The sequence below is a fragment of the Acanthaster planci genome, linkage group LG10 (assembly GCF_054643075.1).
Source record: "Acanthaster planci isolate LZ-2023a linkage group LG10, COTS_SCS, whole genome shotgun sequence".
In the NCBI taxonomy this organism is placed as follows: Eukaryota; Metazoa; Echinodermata; class Asteroidea; order Valvatida; family Acanthasteridae; genus Acanthaster; species Acanthaster planci.
This window is the reverse complement of record NC_141786.1, coordinates 13,559,833-13,586,177: the sequence shown is the minus strand read 5'-3', so window position 1 is coordinate 13,586,177 and position 26,345 is coordinate 13,559,833. Positions and strand designations below refer to the sequence as shown.

The 26,345-nt window shown below is 40.9% G+C and overlaps 1 protein-coding gene, 1 long non-coding RNA gene and 1 pseudogene across 14 annotated transcripts in view; 1 reads left to right on the top strand and 2 right to left on the bottom strand.

Annotated features, from left to right (window-relative positions):
• The window catches only part of LOC110988328 (SID1 transmembrane family member 1-like), a 203,106-nt gene that overhangs the window by 14,718 nt on the left and 162,043 nt on the right, over window positions 1–26,345 (top strand). For 12 of the 13 annotated variants that reach the window (XR_015426620.1, XR_015426619.1, XR_015426621.1 and 9 more), the window contains exons 2-5: window positions 4,235–4,356; window positions 11,841–11,993; window positions 12,300–12,345; window positions 19,006–19,104. Coding sequence is in view for 9 of the 13 variants with exons in the window: in XM_087141957.1 (XP_086998083.1) it covers window positions 4,235–4,356; window positions 11,841–11,993; window positions 12,300–12,345; window positions 19,006–19,104 (420 nt within the window). In the remaining 4 variants the exon portion in view is untranslated. The remainder of the gene's footprint in view (window positions 1–4,234; window positions 4,357–11,840; window positions 11,994–12,299; window positions 12,346–19,005; window positions 19,105–26,345) is intronic. The other variant, XM_087141959.1, reaches the window with a different exon arrangement.
• On the bottom strand, window positions 5,583–7,116 carry LOC147797837 (uncharacterized). Its single transcript, XR_015426623.1, has 3 exons — window positions 7,008–7,116; window positions 6,580–6,691; window positions 5,583–5,708 (listed from the first exon to the last, which is right to left on the bottom strand). It is a non-coding gene; the product is annotated as an uncharacterized LOC147797837 (long non-coding RNA).
• LOC147797836 (uncharacterized) lies at window positions 13,452–15,145 on the bottom strand (annotated as a pseudogene).

Genomic DNA, 26,345 nt, shown 5'->3' with positions numbered 1-26,345 from the left:
AACAGTAATAACTCAGTCATGGACCATGAACAAGATCTGATGATGAATAAATGAACAGTAACAGTGGGTTATCCACACTTGGCACGTGTTTGGTAACTGTGGTTAAATTTAATTTAAGTAAAACATTTTAGCCTAGCCCATAATTCATATGCTTATTACATGTCCGTATTGTCACTAATGTCATAATTATGCCAAGCTTGGTCCCAGGCTAGGTGCCCAATATTTTTTTAAAGCAAGCCTGTATTACAGCTACCGACGTGGTATAACCAATTATTGAATTAATGCGCACTTATTTACAACTTCTTGGCGGCGATTTTAAAGTTCCACCATGTCCGCCATGGAGGAATAATGTTTGCATACAAATACCTGTGTTCACTGCATGTACTGGTACATGTAGGCTAGGCTACACGTACCTACATGTACATACATGCATGAGCACGCATCGCAACGTGCCCAAATTCCGGACAGGCCGTCAACTCACCCGTCTCTTTTCACGTTTCTCTGAAGTTTCCCTCCTCCATTTCTCAACTTCTGTAGAGGGGTTTCTTGGCTTATTCTTGGTGGGTGTGGCATTTACCTTCAGCTTTCTTGCTCTCTTCATGCCAAATTTCCAGTGGAGCGCAGTCTCAAAATCCCTCTTGTCAAAGTGAGCACTGCATATTACACTTCTTGGAGATGGCCCCGACCACTTTGCCCTTGTGAATTGGACTTTCGTCATCCAAATTCTCATCTTTTGGGAACTTGTGCAGCCTTATATCTTCACTGGTGGTGTTGCTGCAAACACCAACGACACATCGTGCTGGCATATCAACAGAAAAAATAGCTAAGCAAGTATTTTGGACGGCGAGCACATCGATACAATGATCTAAAAGAAACAACGAATGGACAGTGAAAGGTTGAAGTACGCGATCGCACACTGGCGATTATGTTCTGCCGATGACGTCATGGGGTCACCTGGTATGCTATCGTGATTTTTGGATTGAAAAGTGGGGGGGCCAGTTTTTTGTTGGGAATCTTGCTGTTTTCTCAAAATTATGATTACTTTATTCCAAAACAAACTGCCAAATGGAAGATCATACCTTCTCTGATCGATCCAAACATCTTATTCCTTTTTATATCTGAAAACCTTTAATTTATTTTGCAAAAGCCTCAATTGAAGGCCACCAGCCACGACACATTAGCTGAATCAGTAAAGTTGTGCTATGAAACAGGTTTTATGGTACAGTATGGCTTATGGTTTTGCTGAAAATTCTTGTTATTATTTCACTTTGTAAATTAGCAGATTTGGGGTCAAATTACTGAAGCAGGTGGCCCGGAAAGTCCCCAAGATTGCACCAGAGAGCATCTAGACCCCAAAATTTCCTGGGGCCCTTAAGCAGTCCCCAAACCCCATGCCGTGCCTTCACAAAAATTAATCACCTATGGATGGAAAACACTGGTGCCCCCCCTTTTTTATACCTTTTGATGGGCCTGCAATTAATGTTCATTACAGTGTCTTTTGAAATTTTAGATTACAATGTTTCAAGTTGCTGTTCGTGTATGACTGAAGTCACGTAACTCCACTGACAACTGAGCATGCAGGGAAAACTATCGATGCTTAGAACAGACATCTTCCTTATATCATTTTGTCACTGCCTGGCAAATAGTTTTGCCTTCACATTGGGAGGGATGAGTTGATATGTTGCATAGCTTATTTTTTCCATGAAAATATTCAATTCCTGCATGCATGTTAGACATCTAAATTAATACTTTTCTAAGAACAGTAATTCAATGTAGGTGTTTTCTTTCATTTCATTCTATCAACAAATATTCAAATAAAGTGACCGTGTGGGTTTTTTACAATTAAGGCCTACAAATTGTAAAAACAATAAAGAGGTTATAATAAATATTCATTAGGCCTGAGATACCGGTAGTGCATGTTCAACCAGTATGTGAGATCCAACAGCAAAATACATGTTATTTTCTCATCTTGCAGAACACACGTGTGTACAAGCCTAGTGCTGCAGTCTGGGGAAAGTGTCCGCAAAAAAGTACAGGAACTACAGCATATTCACCATCAAGGTTTTCAAAAGTACAGTCAAACACGCTTAATACAAGTTCGAAGGGACTCTCAAAAAAACCTTGTCTTATGGTACATGTAAACCTTGTTTTATATGTGTTGACACTTATCCTATTCATAGAGCGCAAGCCTGGCGTCATGCACCAGCAAGCATTGTTACATGTATGCATGTACACTACGGCAATGTACATGTTCTGCAGGCCTACATATACCGTAAGATAAAGTATACGCAGTGAATTAGTATTTGATGTACATCCTTTAACTTGTTAGTAAATATTGAATCATATTAACAAATATGATTCAAATGAATAAAACAATGATTTCTAATACACCTACATGTACTTGTTTGATGCAACAGCAGAAAGCAGAGGTTCCCCTCATGCATCGCTCGCGTTAAGACCTTGAAAGCTTTGCTCCGCGACTCCTTTTATTTTTAAAAACATTTTATTCTGTTGTTAGCTATTCTTTTTGTTTGTGTGATTTTAGTCATTTTGAGTTTTTAAAGGTTTGTATAATCGGTTTGTATAATCGGACTGACCTGACTGACATTGTGTGATTTGTCCATAATTCTTGTGATCTGTTGACTGCAGAAATTTTACAAATATCAAGACATGTTTTTATCACTGTTTGAGACCATATTTGAAAGCTTTCATCCCCATTCAGGCTATTATATCAGAACAAAAAAATGACCCAACAAAATTCCGACCTATTGATACTATTTTAGAGAGGCATGTAGTCGGAAGCAGAAGTGGCCTAAACAGTGAACGAGAATAGTGTGCACGTGCGGTATCGCGCCATACCATGTGCTATGCTGTACCAGTACTACAACCCACCAGTCTACTCTGTTCATGGTGTTCACGGTCGCTTATTGCCATCGTGCGACCATCACATTTCAAAAACACAAGTAAAAAACACCTCCACAACAACTCAGTTTTTGCGATCTTGAATTTATTATCACGATGAGCATTATATATTCTGGTCTAAGTTTTAACAGGTACGCTTATTCTGAATTTTTCACTAGCCCACCGGGCAACCAAGGAACCAAGTTGAGGTAGCCCGGAGCATTTTTCACTAGAATTTGTACACTGGGCTAGTACTATTTTGAGGCCTGATCGGTGTTATTTTCATCTGTATTGGAGCAACATGTATTCTAACCAAACAAATCCTTGGGGTTCCCCTGAATTTTCGGTTGGTGGCCATCTGTAAATTTTAGTGTGTGAAGTGTTTACTGTGGACAGATCCTGAGCCGGAATTGGTCTTTGTCAGGCCATGTCGTGGCCATAATTTGCATACAAAGTAAGGGGGCTTCCTGGCTAAAACCAGAGGGCACAACTTAAATCTCACAAAGGATGATGCAAGATAAATGTAACTTGGGATGTCACCTTAACAACATACCTTTTAACACTCTTGTATACATGTACTGTAAGATACAACTGAAAATTGCCTCTGTCACATGTGCACAATTCGTGCAAGCCAACACTTGTACATGTACATGTATAGTAAGGTATGAACTTCAAATAAAGACAAAATCCCATGTTATATTGAATAGAAACTTCACACTGTTCTGATACTAAGTACTTCCATGGGAATATTAATCAGGTATGAGAAAGCTGAGCTGGGGGGGGGGCACATTCAAAATTACCAGATGCTTACACCCACACAAATGACTTTCTAGTAGCTACTCTAATCTGACAAGCAACCTCCATTGATGCCAGAGTATTGCAGCCAGGCCTGCTGCCCAGTAAAGAGAGCCTACATCCTTTGTTCCCGAAATTACCCTAGCCTAGTGCATTGCTGAATGGTGGTGGTGTCTTTACAAATGTGGCCAGATTGGCATGTTGCAGTATTGGATCACTCATCTTCATCCCTGGAGTGCTGGCATGCTTTTTTCCCGCAGATAATCTGCGGGTGCTGAGCGATGCAATCAATGGTGTACTGTTTCAAAACAATGACAGATTTCCTCCGCTAATGTCAGCACTCTGTGCTGACAGCATACAAAATTTGATTGGCAATTCCCTGCAGCTCATTCTTTTGTTCCAAGTACGATCTTTTGTTACAAGGCCCAGGCTTTTGTCCAATTTCAGGCACCCGGCCATGTTACAGTGTCAAGGTCTCTGGTACTGGGAACCGACACTAAGTGGTTAATAACCTTTTTTTTTTATTTTGTTACAACAGTCCAAGGCCATCCGTATAACAACAAGCAGCCGGAATGCAGATACAAATTATCCTGTCTTATTTGTTGTCAGACAACAGAAGAGTGTGCTCTCCTGGGCTGTGCCATTTATTATACAGTCAGAGTAAGTATGCGAGCAGAAAGCTCAGGAAGTTTTTCAACTGTACCTTAAACATTTTGTCCAGACCGGGAGGCGGGGGGGGGATACAGGGGCTTGAACTAACCCCCCGCTTGCTTCCGAGTTCTGCTCGATGGTGATGTTTTTTTAAATAACAAATACATATTTTAAATATACCGTAATTGTACGAATACAAGCCACGGCTTACACAGTGATTCTCACACTGAAAATGTCCCTGTGGCTTATACTCTGGGCTGCTTATACGGCAACATTTGAAGAATAAAATCAGTCAATAAGTGCCTTGCTGTGCTCAGCGCAGACTAGTCGTGCTCTGCTTGGCCACATGTGCAAGTGGCACAGTGCTCCGGGCACAGGGGTAACAGTCATGTTTTTGTTGGTTGCCATTTACATTGGCTCTACTAACATGTTGGAAATGAAGGAAACCAGTCCAGAGAGAATGAAAAGACTTGCAAATGTTTATGAGAGATCACATCAGGAAACTGGTGCATTTTGTCCAGTCGCTTTGCATTTGTAGCAAACGGTTGTGAATTGTCCTGGCTGGGTCTGATTTGTAAGTGGTTTTGTTGGAGGGGGAGTGGGCTGCGAGTATTGTCTCTTGGCACAGCTGGCAGGTTTGAAGACTTTCATCGATGATGGAGAGGTAGCCAGGTTTTATCTGGTATCTCCATGTCTATAGCTCGCATGGTGATGTACATGTAGTAACAACTCATCAGCTCTTCTACCCAATTCAGTGACCAATGTCAACTTCAGTTCTCTTAACTTTAACCAGTGTATCATCTGTTACTGTGGACAGGAATTGATTGATCAGGATCAAGTTCAAGCAGCATTTCATTTCTTGGGTTTCTGTCTGCTCCTGTACATATGTACATATATCTCAAGCCATTTGTGAAAGTTAAGCTGTAGTCAATAAGTGAAACCCTCAAAGATCTCATCTCTCTTCTTGGAATCAGACTTGAACTGCTGGTGACAACAAGGATCATTGTCATGTGATGATGTTCCGGCGGAAACCCAGCTTGGCATTTTCACAGGGAAAGAGTTCAAAGGATTGTACAAGTACTTGCGGATTTGATGTCACAAAATGGCTGGCGCTTGATGTCACAGGTGGGCCGGCTGGCACATTGGGTATCACGAAGCGGCTAGCATGCTTGGTGTTGCATAATGGCTGGCATTAGGGCGACACTGGGCAGTAATTGGATGGAGGACCAGGCACTCCTTGATGACCCCGGACCAGGCGATGACTGGCATACAAGCATCAAGATGCCACGGGAGCGGGTGGAGAAACCACCGGAGTCCCCTTCTGGCTATCCCCAGAAGAGAGTTCAGTCAGATGTCTCTATCTAAAAGAGCCAAACATGGTGGTCTGTGCCTCATTACCACATGTTCTAACTGCTCCAAAGTGGACTAAAAAAAAAGGTGAACTCTGCTTTCCCGTAATTAACACACTTATTTTTACATGTACGTTTAAGAATTCTAATGCAAACACGGACTTAAATACATGTACATGTATACACACCCATAAATTTGATATGTGGAAAAACAAAGGTTTACCCCCCAAAGTGAACAAATCTATCTCGGCATCGAATATGCTTCATGGTGCCATATGACCAGACATTCACATAAAAATGCAAGTGCAGGCCAAAGCTAGACTGGCTCAAAGGCCTCTCAGCTTTGAATTAACCACATGTACTGATTCAAGCTAAGAATTTCGACTTTTCAATGACAATGCTCATAAACAAAGAAAAACTCTGCAGTCCAAGTCGTCGGACAATAGTTCGAAATCTCTGGGCAAGTTTTGACAATCCAAGTCGAAGCAAACTTTCAAATATTCCATAAAGCAGTTCTCTACATGTAGCTAATAAAAGGCAATCATAAGAAAAACAAATCGTCAAACAAATGCCAAAGGCTTTTAGGAGAATGCACCTGGTACCAGCAATGAGCTAAATGCTGGAGATCTCTCAACAAAGACGCATGTACGTTCTGCATTCAGTAATATTAAAAAAACTTGATGAGGGACTGTATGTCACTTTGCCTAAAGCCACAGCAAAATGTACCAGAACATTTTTCCTACTATGTACAGTATATTAAACTTACAAAGTTCTTGACATTAAAACTTGGCAAAGGTTCAAAAAGACATCATAGCAAATGACTACCAACACACTTTTCTAAGCTAACAATTTATCTAATCTATTTGGAATAAACTTGACTTACCTAAAAGAGCCAACATTCAATCTTTGCAGAACAGCAGCTTAGTGAAAGTCCCACTTGCAGGAATTTGGACCTTCAGACTTTAGAGCTAATGTACTAACAAAAATGTTGTTTCCTGAAAGGGGAAGAAAAGGGGTCCTGAAAGGTAACTGGATGATGAATTTAAGAGCCAATTGGGACCTTGATAGAAGCATAATCTGGGCGATGAATAAATAATATCACATTCAAAACTGAAATGAGGTAAGTCTCGAGCAGTCTCAGCCAATTTGCTGTTGGTTTTGTTACTGCGGCAGCCAGTCTCTTGAACGTGTCAAAGTAACAACAGATGTCGTCATCTAAGCTGAGTTTATGAAAATCCAGCAATTTGGGGCTCACTTGAATCACTGGAGGCTTAAGAGTGGCCTCTTTCACAGCATCCACCAACGACTTACAGAGTCTATCTGTTTCTAGTCGATGATTGACTTCCAGTTCTTGTATGATACGAGCAAGGTCTGATGCACCAAAGCCTTGTTGTGTGCTAGGGGCATCTTCGATCAGCTGCGGCAAATCACACAGAGCCCCAACACGTTCCTGTTTGGTTTTCACAGAATTAACATCATATTAATATACCGGTACTCTGCCGTAAAACGGCTGAGGTATGCTTAGCAATTAGTCATTTTGACTTGATTCCCCAATCCATATGATTAAGGGAAATTATTTGCACCAATGAAATCGATACAACCTGACACAGCATTGAGTTGACAGTAGCCATGAGGATAAACCAGTTCAAGAGTGGACGAAGTGGTTATGTCCAATCAGTAAGTTGTAAATAAAAGTTCAATTAAAATAGGCTTATATCACATGGCTCAACTTGTGAAGAAATCAAGAGTCAGCTTTTTTTTAAGAATCACTGAGGAAACATGACTGAAAAATTAGACACAACTCAAAGTAGGCATGTACATGTAGGCGAGTAGAACCGCCGATCAAGTGCAAAATTAAATTCACTCAATCCAGCAAAATCCCATCATCCATGAGTCAGTCCTGCCGACTCACCAGTATGACACTATCCCAAGTGTCAGGGTTCAATAATTGACCGACAGAAATTCAGGATTTGAGGCTAAATTATGCTGAAAACATTGATTGGTTTATTAAAGACTTGAAATACAATCAAAATGGTCATCAGCCATCTTGATTATATCCCATAATGTCCAAACTATCCCACCACACCATTCAACGTCCTACGTTGGCTAAGGGTAAATCCCAACACGAAGGAAAGGCCTGTTGTTGGCCAGGGGATTCCAGCCAGATTCTGGCCAGGCCCCCAGGGCAACACCCTTCACCGGCCATGGTCCAGAGGAACACATGTGGCACTCTTGCCAGCATTCCGCCAGCAACTCGAAAAAGCATCAGCCGCTCTTCAACATCGGCCCAAAAGACCTCTTCTCCAGCGGCTGAGAAATTTGTAAACATGGTGACTGTTTGGGTAGGTATGTTCTAGTAGACCTGACCAACACTAACTGCGGGGGAGGATTACAACTTGCTGTGGAAAGACAGGGATGATGGATACGGTGGTGTGGTGATCTACATGTACATGTATGTCCATGACAGACTATGCCTCAATTAGTTCCATCTAAGTAATCTCATACATTCCAAAGTGGAAACACTATGGATGACACTAGGTTTACCTAATACTCACCCTAATAGATGCGGTTATTATCTGTAATGCTTGATTATGTTATCGAACACTGTGCTGCTTCAGCAACACATGGAGAAATGATCTGTTTTGGTGATTTCCACTGTGATTGCTTAAACCTAATGACTGGAAGTGGAAGAAAGTAAGTGGGTTAATGACATGCAGGCAGTTAACACCCATTATCATTACATAGATTAAGTCTGGATCACCAGTCCCAGTATATACTCACGTAATGGGGTTTTATCACTGACAATTAGGGATCATTCTTTAATTTACCGGGATGCTATTCATGAGGCCATGAAGCTCCCAAGGGGGGTCTGCTCGTAATATCAGAGCTTAGTCATATCTAACAAGTTTATTCATAATCTTGGTGGATCCTTTTGACTGACATTGAAACTTCAGGCAGTCTGGAAATGGCCTTACTAATAGGCTAACGGAACTTATTATAGAAATTTAATTGTATATTGTAGAGTAACCGTCTTTCCAGGATATTGAATAACTTATTTGGTTGGAAGAAAGCCTCTGAATTTCCTAAGATGGTACAGCTAATGATACTGCTCAACAGTTTAGTCATTTTTTTCTAAAGAAGATTCTTGATGGACAGATTAAGTGGGAGGAAGTAGTGAATCATGTTTCTTCCTTAAGTCTTGATTTTCGTGACATTGGTTCATCTGTTATTTCTCCAGAACTTGAACTTTCATTAATTACCATTTCATTTATTGAAATCGAAGAAATGATTCGTCGATTGTCTCCTAAGTCATGTGATTTCGATCCCATTCTGGCCCATCTGTTAAAATCATGCATTGGCATTGATGTTTCAATCATAACGTGCATCCTCGATTAATCATGGTGTTGTTCCTGACAAATTGAAATACATGTGTCACATGTAAACTTTGGTCACTTCTGTTCTTAAAAGTAACAATAATGGTGACTTTGATAATCTAAAGAATCACAGACCTGTTACCAACTTTCCATTTTGTGCCAAGATTCTTGAGAAAGTTGTTGTTCCTCAACATACATGTACACACCACATGTCCAAGTTTGGTTTAAATGACCATACCAAGTCTGCATATCGGAAATATCACAGTACTGAGGGTGCTCTGGTCCGTGTTCAAAATTACAACTTATTGAGTGTTGACAAAGTTGTTATCTTAGTTTTATTAGATTTGAGTGCAGCTTGCTAGCTATTCTCAGACTGTCAAAGTCTGTTTACATGGCCAAAAGGGACTGTCTACTTATCAGTCAAGTGTGGTATCCCACAGGGATCTGTTTTGGGACCAATTTTCTTCAATATTTACATGGCATCTTTGACTCATGTTATTCGCCATCAGGACTGTACCTGCAGTGTCATTTTTATACTGATGACACCATGCTGTATGCCTCAGCTTTACCTACATGTACATGTACATCTTATGATATTGCATCAATCATGTATTAAAGCCATCAAGAATCTTGTATTGATATTAGGCAGTGGATGGCTAAATCAGACTCAGTTATTGGTCATTGGTACTCAAAGTAATCTTAGTGAATTTCCTCAACTCACCCTGTCGATTGGCAGTCATTACATCACTGTTTTGAAACAAGTGAAACATTTGGGTGTCACCTTTTTGTCACATGAAAATGCAAGCTCATTTTATAACATATTGTAAAGCTCAGAAGAGCTTAATGCTTTTATTGGATTGACGCTATATAAATGTATTATTATTGTTCCTACATCTGAAGTGGGTTTTTAAAACTCATTTAGGAACATGCATTAATTCATAAGCCTTGTTTTTGTTGCTTTTGAAGTTTTACCTTGTTTTTTGTTAGTTTCCTGTGCTAACTTGTCATAGTCTGTTTTCTTGTTTTTTAGTTATATTTGTGCCTTTTATATTATTTGTATTTTCCTTTTAGTGGATTGGATTTTTAATGATTTGGCTAGTAATTCATAGCTAATATTAATGATTTTTTAATGATTTTAATTGCTGGGTGCCTGTGGAAAACAGCGATTTGACACTGATAGATCCCCCACGGTAAAAAATAAATAGAAAAACAAGAGGTCACTTTGCATGGAGGGAGTGGCCTAGGGAGTGGCCTCTCCTGTAGAGGCCACTGGAGCTAATTAAGGTGTAAAAAAAAATTGTTTTTTCCAAATGTAAAAACTATTTATCATTTCCTACCCCTGTTCATGCTGAAAAACGTGGCTTAGTCACTTTAAAGCCAGGGCATCCCCTAGCCAGAAAAGATTAAAAAATCCAGCCAGCCTCCAGCCTACTCCCATAAGACTGTGTGTTAAATGGCCCTATGTGTACAATATAATGGATTATTTACGAAAACAGAGCCCGGGCCAGGCAGTGGAATGTTTCTTATCAGTGACAGCTGTCCGGAACTTGTCAGAGGCCTGTTTCGGCTGTCTTTGAAGTGTTATTTTGGTGGGGGGGATATTGTGGTGATGGTGTGGCTTGGCTGGCGCTGGCGAGGCCCCCCTCCTCAAATCGGGATAGCCTGGGAAAAGGGCACCCCCACGGTACTGTGATGTACTTTTGGTGGTTTTTAAGAGCTGTAGAAGCTAGGGGACAACCACTGAAGCATTTACATACCTTTAGGTCCGACTAGGGGCTCTGCAACCCTGAGAAATGATACAGTCTCTTCTGGCGAGGACGCTCCCGCCACCACGTAAAAAAAAAATTATACCGTATCCCAGTTAAGAAGGAGCTGAAGACTCATCTCTTCAATGAGGCATTTAATTAATTTCTTTGTACTAGCGCCTTGAGCACCTTGGTGGATCTGTGTGCTTTATAAATTATCATTGTTATCATTATCAATACACCAGTTCACCCGGACCATGTGGGGAAGTAAATAGATGAATTTGTAATGCATGGAATTTGATTGGTTACAATATACCAGATAGAATGAAACTTGAGCTGCCATATATTCAATTGCACAATGGACATCATTCTTTGGGAATTTGTTTGGCATAATTTAAACAACGACCAATTTGGTGGCTAAAAAAGTGTCAAAGGTCAAAGTTGGAAATACTGCCAGACTTTACATGTATGGAAATTGTGAGTTTTTGTTTGTTATTAACAAACAAAATGATTTTTTAGGTTAGGAACTTTAAGATAAAAATCACCTCCCTCTGATATTCCCAGTCTGAGATGTGACAGTTCATAGTTACAATGAAACTTAAGATTGGAAGGCTGAGAATTCAGTGAACTGCAACACACAAGCCCCATAATGCATACCACATTACATCATTTCGCTTATGACAAAATAATTCCCAGCAAATTTCAAGAAAACATGTGAGATGGACCTGGGAAAGCAGTTGATATGCCATGAAATGACCTACATGTACATGTATAGCATACACGTATATTTACTGGTACATTTTGTACAGATGTGGATGAAGACTCTGTCTATGTACACTCAAGTATATGTACATGTATATGAGTATATGCATACCAGTATGTGTGATGCACCAATCTCCCAGTTAACATTTACCGGGCCATATTCATACTGAACAGTTGGTGCAATGCATTGAAAAATAATAACCATACATCTTCTTGTATCCCCACAAACAACTACATGTATTTTGTTTCTTTGTTCTTACTAGGTATACATATGATGAAGTGAGCCACACTCTTTGTCCAGAAAATGGATTTACTCCAACTACTGCTCATAATATCAGCATTGATGTGACCACAGCTTCCATTAAGCAGGTTCATTTCACATTGTCAATAAGTATAATCAGCGATTTTGAACTCAGGTAAGTACATGAACAAAAAATAAAAGAAACCCCAAAAAAACCAGAGTTCAAAGAGTGAGAGATTCTCTTGTGAAAAATTTTAGAGGCATTGCATAAATTTTTTGCGTTCTTTTAAACTAATAACTCATGCAGTTGAAATGAATCCAAGAATGTAAGTGGATACAGTGTGTTGTGTCAGACATTTCTAACATACAGAGTAATTTGTCATTTACAATTTCTCTTTTTTCCTGAATATCTAGTAACCATATTGTTTACTGGAACCATAAATATTTTTGTTACAGCAGCATAGCTTTTACCTTATTACAGGACTCACTTGCCCAAGACATTTGTGGTTAGTCCATCAAATCCAAAGGTAGAGTATTAAAAAAGTATGTGAGTACAACTTATTAATTATTATAATACCAGTATTTTGACAGAATTTTGATGTTGTTTGAGAATTTTGGTGAGAAGTGTATGACATCTGACTTTTTCTGCAGATCCAGTGGGGGGAGGTTGAACCCTCCCACTTAAAAAAAAAGGTAAAAGAAATGGGGAAAATAATAAACTTAAAGAAGTAAGTCCATCAATACCTACGTGTATGTAAACAATGTGTCATGTCATGTTTCATCATTGTTTCTTGTTGCAAAAAAATGAGACATTTACAACAAATCTTTAACCAAACTTTATTGACTCCGAAGGAAGTGAAACACAGAAACAGAGAGTTGCCAGTCCACTCGGTTGGCCACCACCATGCCGAGTTTTATTTCCAATCCTTTCCTCAACAAGCACAACATTTTAATGCCTTAATAAGCAGAAACAGTGAACAAGGTCAACTAACTGCATGCAGTTTGGTTGTAACTCAATAACCCAATGCACATATAATAAGCATCAAACTGTTACAACTCTTAACAAGGTTAAAGGTCACTTCGATAATTAGAATAAGTGATTAACTGTAAATCAATGCCTACAGGCCCATTCCTGGGGTATCCTAGTGGCAGCAATGCCACCAGCCCGATCGGGACCGCAAGGGCCCTTTCCCCGTTAAAAGGTTAAAGGTCACTACCAATATCAATTAAGTAATCACAGGTAAATCAATGCCAACAAAACCCGTCCTGGGGTTTCCTAGTGGCAGGAGTGCCACCAGCCCGAGCGGGACCACAAGGGCCCTTTCCCCGTTAAAAGGTTAAAGGTCACTGCCCTACTCAAATAAGTAATCACAGGTAAATCAATGCCAACAAAACCCGTCCTGGGGTTTCCTAGTGGCAGGAGTGCCACCAGCCCGAGCGGGAGCGCAAGGGCCCTTTCCCCCTGATCATTTTCCAGTCCTGGGAGGTGTCCCAAGGCCATAATTTCTTCCATTAATTTACTATTTGGAATTTTTCCACCAAACAAGTTCCTATTTCAGGAACTTGCCCCACCCCACACCCCCCTTTTTCCTTTTTCTTCATCGATTATTTGTTTCGTATGAGTGTGCGCGGCTCTATGGATTCTCAAGGCTTTGAGGGATAAAGGAGGGCCTCGCCAAACAGCGCAAAAAAGGCTATGGCATTGAACACGTTCTCTTCGAAAAGCAAGTTGCCCGCCGACGACAGATGAATGCCGTCACGGTAGTACAGAGTGTGCTGAGACGGCTTAATGTTGTGTGAATGGACAATTGCATGAGCTTTACCTATATTTTTGCATACTTTGTGACCATGCTTGCTTAGATTCTTCACACACTTTTTTCCCCTGCCCGACTTTTGTTCCCCATAATAGAACAATCTAGGTAGGATGTCCGACCAGATGATCGTCACGTTAGGCAACAGATTGCGGGTTTTCAGGAGGCCCTCCTCAATTTTTTCCCGGATTTCGTTTATTGGTGAGGAGAACAGATCATTTGTGCCTAGATGAATGACGAGGGCGTGAGGTGCAGGCCCGGATTTTAATAACCTATTGAGAGTGGGGATTAACTCTGCCAAATGAGCTCCTTGGATGCCAAACCATTGGATGTGGTGTGATGGAGAGCCCCTGGACACGGCCTTCCCTGCCCAGTACACTATGCTGTCACCTATCACCCAAGTCCTTACCACCCCTGTATTGGATAAATAAAAGAAACACAACCAGCAACAAGTATGGTAGTTGTAATTAATAGGGAGAGGCCTACTTTTGGCATATCACGGGTATGGATCAAACTTTATCTGGCCGAATGTAACTATTTACTGCTGCTGATCTCCACCGGCCCGCAGATTGGATGTCAGGAATTGACATGCCCTGTAAGGCTGCCGAAGTGGCAGCCCCAATGCGGAAACTGTGGCCACTAAAACCAGAAGTGGGCACTCCCAGGATTTCCAGACACTTTTTGAGCATGTGGCGAAATTGGTATGCCGTTAAGGGGGTGCCGTCTGCATGCACAAACAGGCAGTGGCCCAAGGGCGGGCGCAATGTTAAGTAGTGAGTTACCGAGCGCACTGGACAAATTTGCGCGTTTGTGTGGGGGCAGAATTTTAATGTCACCGAGTTACCTTGTTGGTCAGTTTTCGAATACCTGAGTCTGACCAGCATCACCGGCTGGTCATGCCCCACAAACCACACATCGCCCACTCCCAAGATCTGTGAGCAATCTGTCTGCATGCTAGCTGCAGTCAGTTCCCCCACTCGAAAAAACCAAAAAAGGCAAGCACAAATGCTGCGCGAAACAGGGAAGCCTCCAAATTCGATTTCGCGATTGACCCTGTGACCTGACAAATTTTTTCTAACAAATCTAAAGTGATGGGGCGTCTAGTGTCAGACTGTTGATTCCGCCTGCGGCAACCTTCTTTGAGTTTCTGTACTATAAAATTTTGGGAGGGATCTGCCCATCCCTTCAACTTGTGAACAAATGCCACTGCCGAAATATAAGAAGTAATTGTGGGTGGTGCCATTCCTTTTAAGGAAAGAAACGCAATGAAAGCAGCCACATGCTCATTTGGAGCAGGCCATGATGGTTGTAACCCAACTTCAAGGCGAAATTGCTGAAACATGGTCACCCCTCTATCGTAGCTCGCCCAGGTGCTCCTAGATAGAGATGCCCCTAGGAGTTGCTCGGCCTCAGCATTCAAAGCTGCCAGAGAAAACTGGGTATTTCCAACCCTGCGTGAGCCGCAGAAGGGACCAGCTGTCTGAACCTTGCCATCTGTGAACGGGACAGTGCATCTGCGATGTTATTCTGAACGCCAGGAATGTGCTTAGCTTTGATGGTGACATTGTCCCGCAGGCATACGAGAACAAAGTAGCGCAACAATTTCATTATTAAGGGGCATTTTGATGTTTGCTTATTGATTATGTCTACTACTGCCCTGTTGTCGGATCGAATCCAAATGCGCCTACCGGACAAGGACTTGCCCCAGAGAGTGATCGCTACCACTACCGGGAAGAATTCGAGCCACGCTATGGACCGTGCATTGCGGAGAATAGACTGGGGCCACTTATCCTGGAACCACTGACCAGCAAAATAGCCCCCAAAGCCAATGCTTGCGCTTGCATCCGTGAATAGTTGTAAGTCCGAGTCCAATACCCAAAACTGATCTGGGATAATTGTTTTCCCATTGAAGCTCTCCAGGAATACCATCCACATGTTCAGGTCAGCCCTTGCTCCCTTCGCAAGCCAAATTTTGTGCCATGGTTTCTGAATACCTTTTGTTAAGTCGATCAGGCGGCGTAAAAATGCACGACCGGGGGTCACCGCACGACAAGTGAATGACAGTGAGCCTATGAGAGATTGAAGCGTTTTCAAAGTGACTTTTTCCCCTTGGAGTACACTAGTGATCTTCCCAGAGATGGCTATAATTTTGTCATTTGGGACTGATACGGTTTGAGTAATTGAATTTATCTCCAGCCCAAGGAATGTCAAACATGTGGTTGGCCCAATTGTTTTCTCTTCTGCAAGTGGGACACCCAAATTCTTACACACTGCTCTAAAACAATCCAGGACTTTTTGACATGACTCACCGACTGAATTAGCCCCCCCTACAAACAGAAAATCATCTGCATAATGGCAAATGTTATCCGAGCCGGCCTGTTTTCGCACCGCCCATTCCAAAAAGGTGGAGAAATTCTCAAACATTGCAGGCGCACATGCCGCCCCCATTGGCAGGGCCTTGTCCACATAATAATGGTCATCCATCTGAATACCCAAAAGACAAAAATCATCCGGATGTATGGGGAGTAGGCGGAAGGCTGATTTTATATCCGTCTTGGCCAACAATGCCTCTTTTCCCGCACTGACTACGAGGCGGACAGCCTCATCAAAGTTAGTATAATGAACTGTGCATGCCTCTCTGTCAGTACCATCATTTATGGAATTCTGCTCAGGGTATGACAAATTGTGAATCAGTCTGAATGTGCCTGGCACTGATTTGGGTATCAAACCTATTGGGGAAACTCTTAGATTCGCAATTGGTAGCCTGGTAAATGGACCTGCCATCCTACCAAGTTCAACCTCTTCGGTTAGTTTCTTTAATGCCATGTCCCGATTTTGCTTAACAGACTTTGGGTTGGGGGCTGAAGACCGTGCCCGGACTCCACAGTAACTTAACTTGAAACCTTGAGTGAACCCGACCCGTAATATTTGTGCCTTATCTCCTGCTGGGTATTGGTCAAGAAGGGGCAACAAAACCTGCACGTTTATCGGGGAGTGTGCAAGACAGCAAAGACATTGATTTCCCTTGGGGCATGGCTTCTTTGAACCGTAGGATTGACTAGCGGCGTTGCCCACTGGGCTTGTGTGGTCCTTTGCAAGCAGCTGCCCCGTGATCATTGGAGTAGCACCCTGCACATTTATGTATGAATCTGCACTGAGCGTTCAAACATCCCTGCGTTCGGTTGAATGCAAAGCACAAACCGCTGGTACGATTGATGTTGAACATGTGGGAGTTGCGCACTTTGTATGAAATTTTCCCCCCTTTTTGACTCCCGAGGCTGTGCTGAGACGCTCCAGCAATTGAGAGGTACATTGCCCACAATTCCCCATCAATTAGAGCCCAAGATCTATGGGGATGAAGGTGCTGACGTAGACGGAACTGCCTGTCATATTCCAGCCAACCCCGCCTGGGCATACGTGCTGCCGTCATTCTAATGGTGTGCATGTACTTGAGTAGTTCCAATGCCCTCCCCGGATGAGCACTAACAAAGATGGAGGAGTACACTAGAAATGCATCTGTCCAGCCTAATATGGAAGTGATTTGTGGTCTTTTCTTCCCATCTTGTAACCACAATTGCCCCGAGTTATCCAGGCTTAGCATGTAACTGGATAGGGAAGGGGGGATATGATGCTCCAGCAATAGATCTAATTCAATGAACTCACTTTTGACAATTTTTTTCTCTGATGTTGGAAGGCACAGTGGCTCCCAGGGGATCGCAAACAGAAACCAGAGGGCCCTCACATGCCCCAGACCCTAGTGAGACATTGGGGCTACCCAAGCACACCCCTACTAGGCTATTGTTATCTACTGACACATTCCGAACAGGAGCCCCACCCAAAGAGAGTGGGATGCTGGTGGACTCACCCGGTGCACGGAGGTTCAGTCCCCCTGCCGGAATGGCTGGAAAACCCTGCTGCTGTGCTGCCCGACCTTCCGCTGCTCTCTGCCTGTGTTCCGTAGACCCCGCCTGGGTTGCAAAGCCACTCGGCTGGCATGGCAGCGAACTGACACCGGGTGCAGCTGGGCCGGGGACTGTAGCCGTCGCCGGAACGGTCAAGGGAACACACACAACTGGGAGCGAAGTGTCAAGACCGCCCGTATTAGCGCTCGCGATACCGCCCGCCATCGGATTCGAAGGTCCAACTGTTCCGGTATCTGTCAAACTCGCCGTCAAAGTCGATCCAGTCGAAGGTTGCAGTTGCTGAACGCAAGCGTTTCCAGAGCATGAGACCGGCGGCTGTTGTCTCATCGAAGGAGGGCGCTGTGCAACCCCGCTGCTGTCCGCAAGAACTTGAGGGCCGAGAAGTGTCTGAATTGCACGCGCCTGAGCGCGAGTGTGTCGCGGAGCTGCCGAGCTACTAGTCCCACTCGTGACGGAAATTTTCGTCGTTGACGGTCTCCCGGAGGCCTCTGGCGCTCTCCGCGTCTTCCCTCTCCCTCGCGGCATCCTAAGAAACGACTAGCCGTCACTAGGCTCAGGAACAGCAGATTTATTACGACTTTCCAGCGAGTAACCGTAAGCTTATTTTTTCTATGTGCGGCAATGGTGGTGGACCCGAAGGAAATGTGACATTTTCGCGCGCAAACTGGCCTGCGCAGGAAACATACATGCGCATAATGCAGCCCTTGATTGGTTAATTGTGCGTGCAGCGCACCGGGTCTGATTCATTCACCATACTCACTCCCCCGGACTCAAAGTTTGTTCTTTCGAAGACAAGCTCCGAAAAAAACTATATTATCGTGGATTTGCCATAAAACATTGTTGGATTCGGGATTTTGGTTGTACATGGCCACAGAATAGACAGTTGGCCCAAGTGTACATGTCATGTACGCACATCCCACCACAAGTAGCTCATCTTGATAAGCCGGTCATCCACTGCATGTACATTCCCTTTGGTTGCTTGCATGGTACTTCTGTAGTGGGTGACAACTTTATTTATTTTATTCATTCCTGATGAATTAAAAAAAATAAAACAAATGAAAAAACTTTCCAATGTGCAGTCCAAGCTTCCTAATGGTATAACAAGTCATAAACAAAATGGACAGCATAATGTACTGGCTAGCAAATGGTTCTACAAATACATGTACCAATGGGATGGGGCAACCGCTGATGAAGCAATGTAGCGAAGCAAACACAAAGTAATTGATCAATATTATGACATGTAAATATGCTTCTTATTGCTGATCTCGACTCAAGACCAGCCATAATATCATAACCTAAGGAGACAGAGACCATGACAGAGACCACAGCTATTGGGACCAAGACCAGAACAGAGACCGGCAAAAAGTGGTCTTGAGACACTGTTATCCATTATTTCTCTAATGTGCATGTACATGTATGTGAAATTGCATTTATTTGTGATCTTTGTTGGCAGTATTATACATATAGGTTCCCTCCAGACACTGAGTTCATGAGAGTCAAAGCAATATCCACATCAGATGTCTGTACTGTCATCTCAGTCCAGCCTGCCAAGGTAGGTTCATGTATTACATAACCAGTAAGCTCGCAGCCATCAAAAAGGCCTTTCCATTAGCCCTGTATGCATGCTTCTCTGAACCCTGCATGTGTAATGAGCTAGGTGGTAGAAGTTTAGAAATTATGTATTACTTTGTTTTGTCTTTAATAATGTTATTTTTTAACGGGAAGCTAAGATATCAATTTCATATTCTTTATATAGACAATGTGTTTTGAAATCTTTTTAATAGATACATGTATTAGACATTAAAGTTTATTTGCAAACTTGGGCACATGAAAACCAGGTTTTATCGGATCAAACCTAGGACTGGCGGAACTTAAATCAAATTTGTAAGAAAGGTACATATACAGTGTATGTTGTATCTTCATCCAAAAATCAAGTTTGGATTTTCATACTGATGCAAAGTGGTGAAAATGTTTTGTTTTTGGAACGTTCAAACTAAATACTGGCTCTTTTAACCAAAGATGATGTTTGATTTGCTAACTAGCAAGCTACATGTATCTCTCCTTAACGGCCAATCAAATGCTGTAAGAACTATGCGCGATGTATGGGACCCCCATCAGAAACCCTGCCTCTTTATATAGACACTACAGGATGTTGGTCTTCAGTCACAATAACCAGACCAGCTATCTGTCTCACTATCCTACATCATAGGTGTATGATGGTAGAAGTAGCCTACATCATTAAAACAAAAAACAAATGTGATCATGATTTGGACGGCTTCTTGTTGTGTGTGTACCAATCTGTGCGTAAATTAACCATGCATGATGTCACACTTATGCAAAATAACCCATGATAATCTGAAATTTGCTTAAATTTTGTACAGAGAAAAAACGTACTGATTAAATGCTCGGGGAACAATTTGGTCTTAAACGGAAGTTTAATCCTTTTGTTTGAATTCAAGGTTTCAATATCGGTCTCGTTCCCTCTACTAGCAACAACTTAAAAATTGTGAAAATTGAACTGTGAATAGTTGCCTGTGGTGAAGTTAGTTCGAATCGCCAGAAAATTGATTTGTTAACATGTGAAATTTGGGGCTGATGATATGGGGCAGGAAGTAGTAATGAAAAGACTTTAAATCATTAAAAATCGCTAAAATATCAATCCCAAATACTAAAGTCCACAATTGTCTGTTGAAAGCTAGAGTGAATATCTACAATACATGTACATCCATTGTCTAAAGTGTTTGGCTCATTACACTATTCATACATACTATGCGCAGCTGATGAAAACTTGCTGTGTGCTTGAAGATACCAGCAACTTGACTTGTCGGGTAGGAGTCGTGGTAAGAGCCATATGCTTTGTACATAAACAGAGGCCTGCTGCTTTGGAGGAGTCTAGCCAAATTCCAAAAACATGGCTGGGAAAGCGTGTGGGCGTATATTGTTTTGCTCTATGATAGAAACGAGGATAGTGGTCCCACAGAAATTTTGAACTGTGGACTTAACAACAGTTGTTTAATTCCTGCCCATTCCATCTTCTTCTTTGTCAAACCAAAAGAGTTTCCTGAAACAGCTCAGTGTTTGTTGACCAACACAACTTTTGTCTTTGGCTTTTTAGTAATTTTGCGAAAAAAGCATTCTTTTTGTCAAGATGTTTTTTCTATGAAGCACTTTAGACCCTTTGCAAGGTTCAATCTTCATCAGAGTTGCCTCAAGCAACGACAGTATAGCAAAGATGCGCCCCGAAGTATGACGTCATGATGACGTCATCACCTCATTTTTTATGGATTTTTGAATATTTCAGTTTTCCCCATAGGTTTGTACACGTTTTTCAACAGCTGGACTTCAGCACTTTCATCGATGTGACTGATTATATACATGTATTACGTGCATACTCTTCGTCCACCAGTAGAGAGGGTCTGTCAAGAAAATTGTGATCATGACGCCATCAGGTGTCACATTATAGGGCGTTTAATGTGCAAACTTCGAAGTCCTATATCTCCTGAAGTAAATACATGTATACATAACTCACTGAAATGAAACTTTACAGATATCTGGAGGGGAATGTGTGATACACAAAAATTGACGTTATGGGATGATGACGTCATCAGTTCGACTAACTTAACATGTCGAAAAAACATTTTCTTTAAGATACATTTACATGTACATGTACATGTTATGATTTTCAGGAGTGATGGTGATCAAATGAATTGATCTGAGTACTAAAAACACACTGATTTTCAGTGAATTGCAGTAAGTTCAATGTACATACATGTACTCATTGTCTATATTAAAATAAATAGCAAATAACTATCACTGGTACTGGTAAATACTTATCATTTGACAAGTGCAGATACATGTATTTGGAGATTGTTCCATATCAGTATGTACATGTACCACTAATTTATTCATAGCCATTTTCATTTTATCAGTGTACAATGTACCTGCAATAATTTTTCTTATAGATAATATTTCTGCAAGCCTGCAGTCTCTTTCAAAATATGAAAACTCTTTCAAAGTTTTCTAGACTGAAAAGTGCACCTTTTTTTTTTACAAACTTCAAATTATCCATTATCCTCTGCACAAGTTGGAGCATTGTTGTTATATGTGATGTCATCCAAGGAAGAGGGATCAGTGTGTAGGTTTTCCTGTTAATGGTGTGAACAAAGAATTTCCTTATTGCAGACATTTATGACAAAGACATGGGTGCTCATTTATTGTTTTTCACACAAACAACAAAAACTAGCAACAAGAAAATAAAGTTAACAAACAAACCAAAAATGCAGAGCAATATCCCTTTAAAAAGTGGTGACAGAAAAGTCTAAAATAAGGTTACTGAGACGTAAAGGTACATTTGAAGGTTGGCGGTAAAACAAATTGATTGCAGCTATATGTACCTTTAAGGAATGATTAGTGATAGTTCCTGCAAATTTTTCCAGATGTCTATACACTGAAGCTACTTAATTTCATGTGCTAATTATATCTCACTTGAAGTAGTATACTTGTAAAAGAAATACTGCTCACTAGTTTGGGCACAGTGGTAATGTAAGGCTTAAACTTTGTAGCTTACAGGTTGATAAGCGTGGCCTGATTAGAGTTGAGTTAAAATGGAGAACTGACACGGTCACAATGATACCTTGGTCGACGATGTTTTATTAGGGAAAACACAGACTACATGTAATATCATTGGACATTAGTGAGGAAGACAGAGTTGAAGACTAGTAGAGACTGTGGAGACGTGGAGACTGACCATGAAACATTTTGGGGGTGATTATATACATGTAGGGGGGGATGCAGGCTGGGCAGTATAACTTCCTGAAACTGTGGTCGTAAAATCATGGCCTAGGAGTCTTGGGGAGCGGGGGCAGTACTTTGAAATTGACCACAACCAGGAACTTCATTAGGATCTTAATTACCAAGGAATTAAGCGGAAGTAGGATCAAGGATATGTGAGGGACCAATGACTAAATGATTAATTCTGGGCTTACCGGTACAGTAACATAACACCAAGACAGCATTAGTTAATGGCAATTTTCTCTTGATTGCCGGAATTGCAATTTGTAAGTCATGCTCATTGAAGACTGTAACTCAGTAATTAGGATAAATGACAATAATCGTCAACTGATGTGCAGGATAATCAAAGACACTGGCTACAAGTACAAAATGAAGCAGCAGTTTTCCAAAGTGGTTATGACTGATGCCGGAGCAGAAAACAAATGATTAAGTAGTCAGTTCAGAATGCTGCCATAGCTTTCCATAGTCACTATAACAGATTCTGGTCACACTTTAGTCAAAAGTGCAGCAATAAATCTTCGTAGTCACACTGAGTGTTCCTGAATGGTCATCCATCTAAGATGACCAATTATGAGCCACACTCAGTCAAGAGAACAGCAACAGTTGTTTTTGGTCATGAAGACTGATGCTGGTCATCAATCAATGAACAGGATGGCAAATAAAAAGCCACACTCGGTCAAGAGTGCAGCGACAAATGTCCATGGTAACAATGACTGATGCTAGTCATCCAAAGATGAACAGGATAACCACTGATCAGCCACATTCAGTCAAGAGCGCATCAACAGTTGTCCATGGTCACGACGACTGATACTGAATAATTTTTCAGTTAAACCGCAAACCATGTGACATCAACTTTAAAGGAGCAGTTTTTTTGCATACTGGTATGTGTTTATAGCCCATAGACTTTGTTCATGTTTTCAAGTCACAATTATGCTAACTTGGCCATATTTCATCATTATCAAATTGATAGCCAAAAAGATCCTGATACAAGAATGATTGCAAATGGATGATGTCAGCATGACATCCTCAACTGATTTATTATCAAGTTTTCAAACAGCCTGCAGTTGTTTAACAATTGAGGAAATTAAAGTTTCTTCACAAAGAAATGATTTTTTGTCACAACTTTAGTCTTTGCTTTTTGTCTTTCCTTTAAGCCGATTCCCTTCAAACCTGGCACATAGTAAGTACCATCTGAATGTGTACAACGCAATATGCTTTAAGGACCCAGACATTTGGTCTGATTTATGTTTTTCAATTTTCAACAAAAACCTCTTCGTTAGAGTCTGAAACTTAAGTTTTAGGTGTACAAAAAATTATTTTAAAATTTTGTGTTCTGTTTCTGAGATATAACAGTTTTAATGTATAAGCCAACACAAGTAGAAAATAAAAAAGACTCACATTTAGTTTCAATGTAAAACATCTGCCTAGGCAAATAAAACTTCGTTCGAATATAAAATATTACTGTTTTCATGTTGCCTAGATGTACCTCTTCGAATGGTGTAGAGTATGATGTGGGTCGATTATTCGACCCAATACGATAACATAACATTGGAAAAAGTCAACTAAAATAGCACAAAATACATGTACATCTGTTTAAAAATATTTACCATAAGACATTTTGAAGAGTACCTTCTAGTACCCATGGTAGAATGCCATAAATCTGTAACATATAAAGAGAGTAAATATCCCTTGTCAAGGTGAAATCACAGTAAATTCGCGGAAATGCCCCTTACACCCGTGAAAGACGAAATTTTGATCAATGTTATCACACGAATGAGCGCCCTCTGTTGACATGAATAGTCCGCGAAATTCAGCAACACATGCCCGTACATTTTTCTCTCGAATCCCACATGATTTATACAATGTCATTGCATTGAATATATCAAGGTGCTGAAGCCAGTTACATTTTCGACGAAGTGAAATCTCTTCAGTTGTGCTTTATTCGCCCAAGTTCACAGGACTGTACATTTCCAAGCAACTAAAAGCACACAGAGGGAGAAATGTATGAAATTGAACAAATCACTGCCCCCTTAGTATTCAAGAAATATTCTTTGATAAATCATTTGTAATTTTTGGAGAGAGCCGTCTCCAAAACAAATGATACGTCAATTACTGTTGGGGAAGCTTGTCCAAAAAGGCTGAAGCTGATGTTTGCACTCACCAGAGAGTTAATCCCCTAGATGAAGTGGGACCTCGCAAACGGATGCGATATTAGATGAGTTGCAAGTAGAAGCCATGGAAAATGGAGTATCCCAAACTAGTTACTTTGTTTTATATGACATAAAGAGAAAAAACTGTTGATGTTGGCATTAGGCTATTTACAGATGATTTCTGCTATGGAAATAAGTTAATTTAACTTTTAACTTTTTTTGCTTTATTTCCACTGTTAGGAATTTTTGAGTTGGCTTTTCTTTAATTTATATTAATAACATTTTGTGGAATAGAGAATAAATCAAATTGAATCAAATGAAGCCATTCAATTACTTCTCTTGATAAGGCAAAATGAACTCCAGCAGGTATTCCATTTATTTCATGAAGACGTAATTGGCAAACTGTAAACTCAACAATTTATTTCAGAATTTCATCGGCTTTTAAATTGGGGTACGAGACCAACATACATAAAATTAAAAAGCACGCATAAAAAATGCTTGTGCAAATCACGGAAACCTTAGTTTATTCTTTATTTAACCCCAAATCAACAACAAAGATTGTTTTAATACCGCACCGGTACAGCAGAACAATCAGTGCAAACATTTATGCAAGCACAGCGGAAGAGGGTACTATGCATAAATACTGCCCTCTTTCAGATTTTGCTCCTATTTTTTACCATTTCAGTGAATTCTCCGGTTTAAATGTTTTCAACCTAGTTTTCTGTATTTGGAGATGATGTTCAAACATGTTTAATATACTGGTAGTTTTTAGGAACTTGGACCCTTCATTGTCCCGATATCTACTGAAGTCTGGGTCAGATATGGTTTTAAACCTTTGTGCAATGGAGCCACACTGCCTGGCACCTTTCCAACTACTTGGCAGGGAAAGTCTGTGAGCATGCCCTGGCAGATCCCTCACAGTGAAAGGAAACAGCATGTAGTGTAACTGCTGTAGTGCTTCAGCAAAGAGGGCAGCAGTCTCACATACCTGAATTTGATTCCAGCCTACTGTGTGCTGGTAAAAGCACTGTATCTTCTGAAGTGCATGTCCGGTTTGGCCATGTGTGTACTCTGTGTTAAATTTTGAAGAGTGGACTTAACAACAGCTGTTTATTCCCACCCATTCTAACTTTTTTTAACAAACTGAAAGAGTTCCCTGTAACAGCTAGGTGTTTGTCTACCGACAAACACAACATTCGTCTCATTTCATTTTATTTCTTTTGTTACAAAACCAACTTTAATTTAAATTAGGAAAATTTAAGTACAATTATTTGATTAAAATCACAAGCCACATTAGATTATTGTTTTAGCCAGAGTGAAATGCATGCAGTGTAGCACCTGCTTATACCTGCAAAGGAGACAGTTACTTCAGAGATACAGGTACCACATGTACTGGGCTTTAAATGAGACTCTAGGTTTTGAATAGGTTTTTGTCACTGTACCTTTATTAACAAGTAAAAGGTGGATGGACACTGGCACTGTACATGTACATGTACCATATTAAAACTCGGAAATGGACACTTTTCATGTAAATGAATTGATAATAAACCATGATTAACAATTCTTAACCGGATACATGTCATTTAAAATTAAAAAAGCTGATTTAAACCAAAATTGAACCCAAAAGTCTTGCTGACATAGACTGTGTTTATATGTAATGCATTGCAGTGCAGTGCAGTGAAATGATTACATTTGTATGGCGCTCTTACAGACTGTAAGCTGTTTCATGGGACTTTAGTAAAATATAAAAGAAGAATAATGATATGGTGGCTGATTGATTAATTCAGTGGGAGACTTTTGGAGACACATGTCAACCACTACCTGCTGAAAACTCCGGTTTCGCTTACTGTGT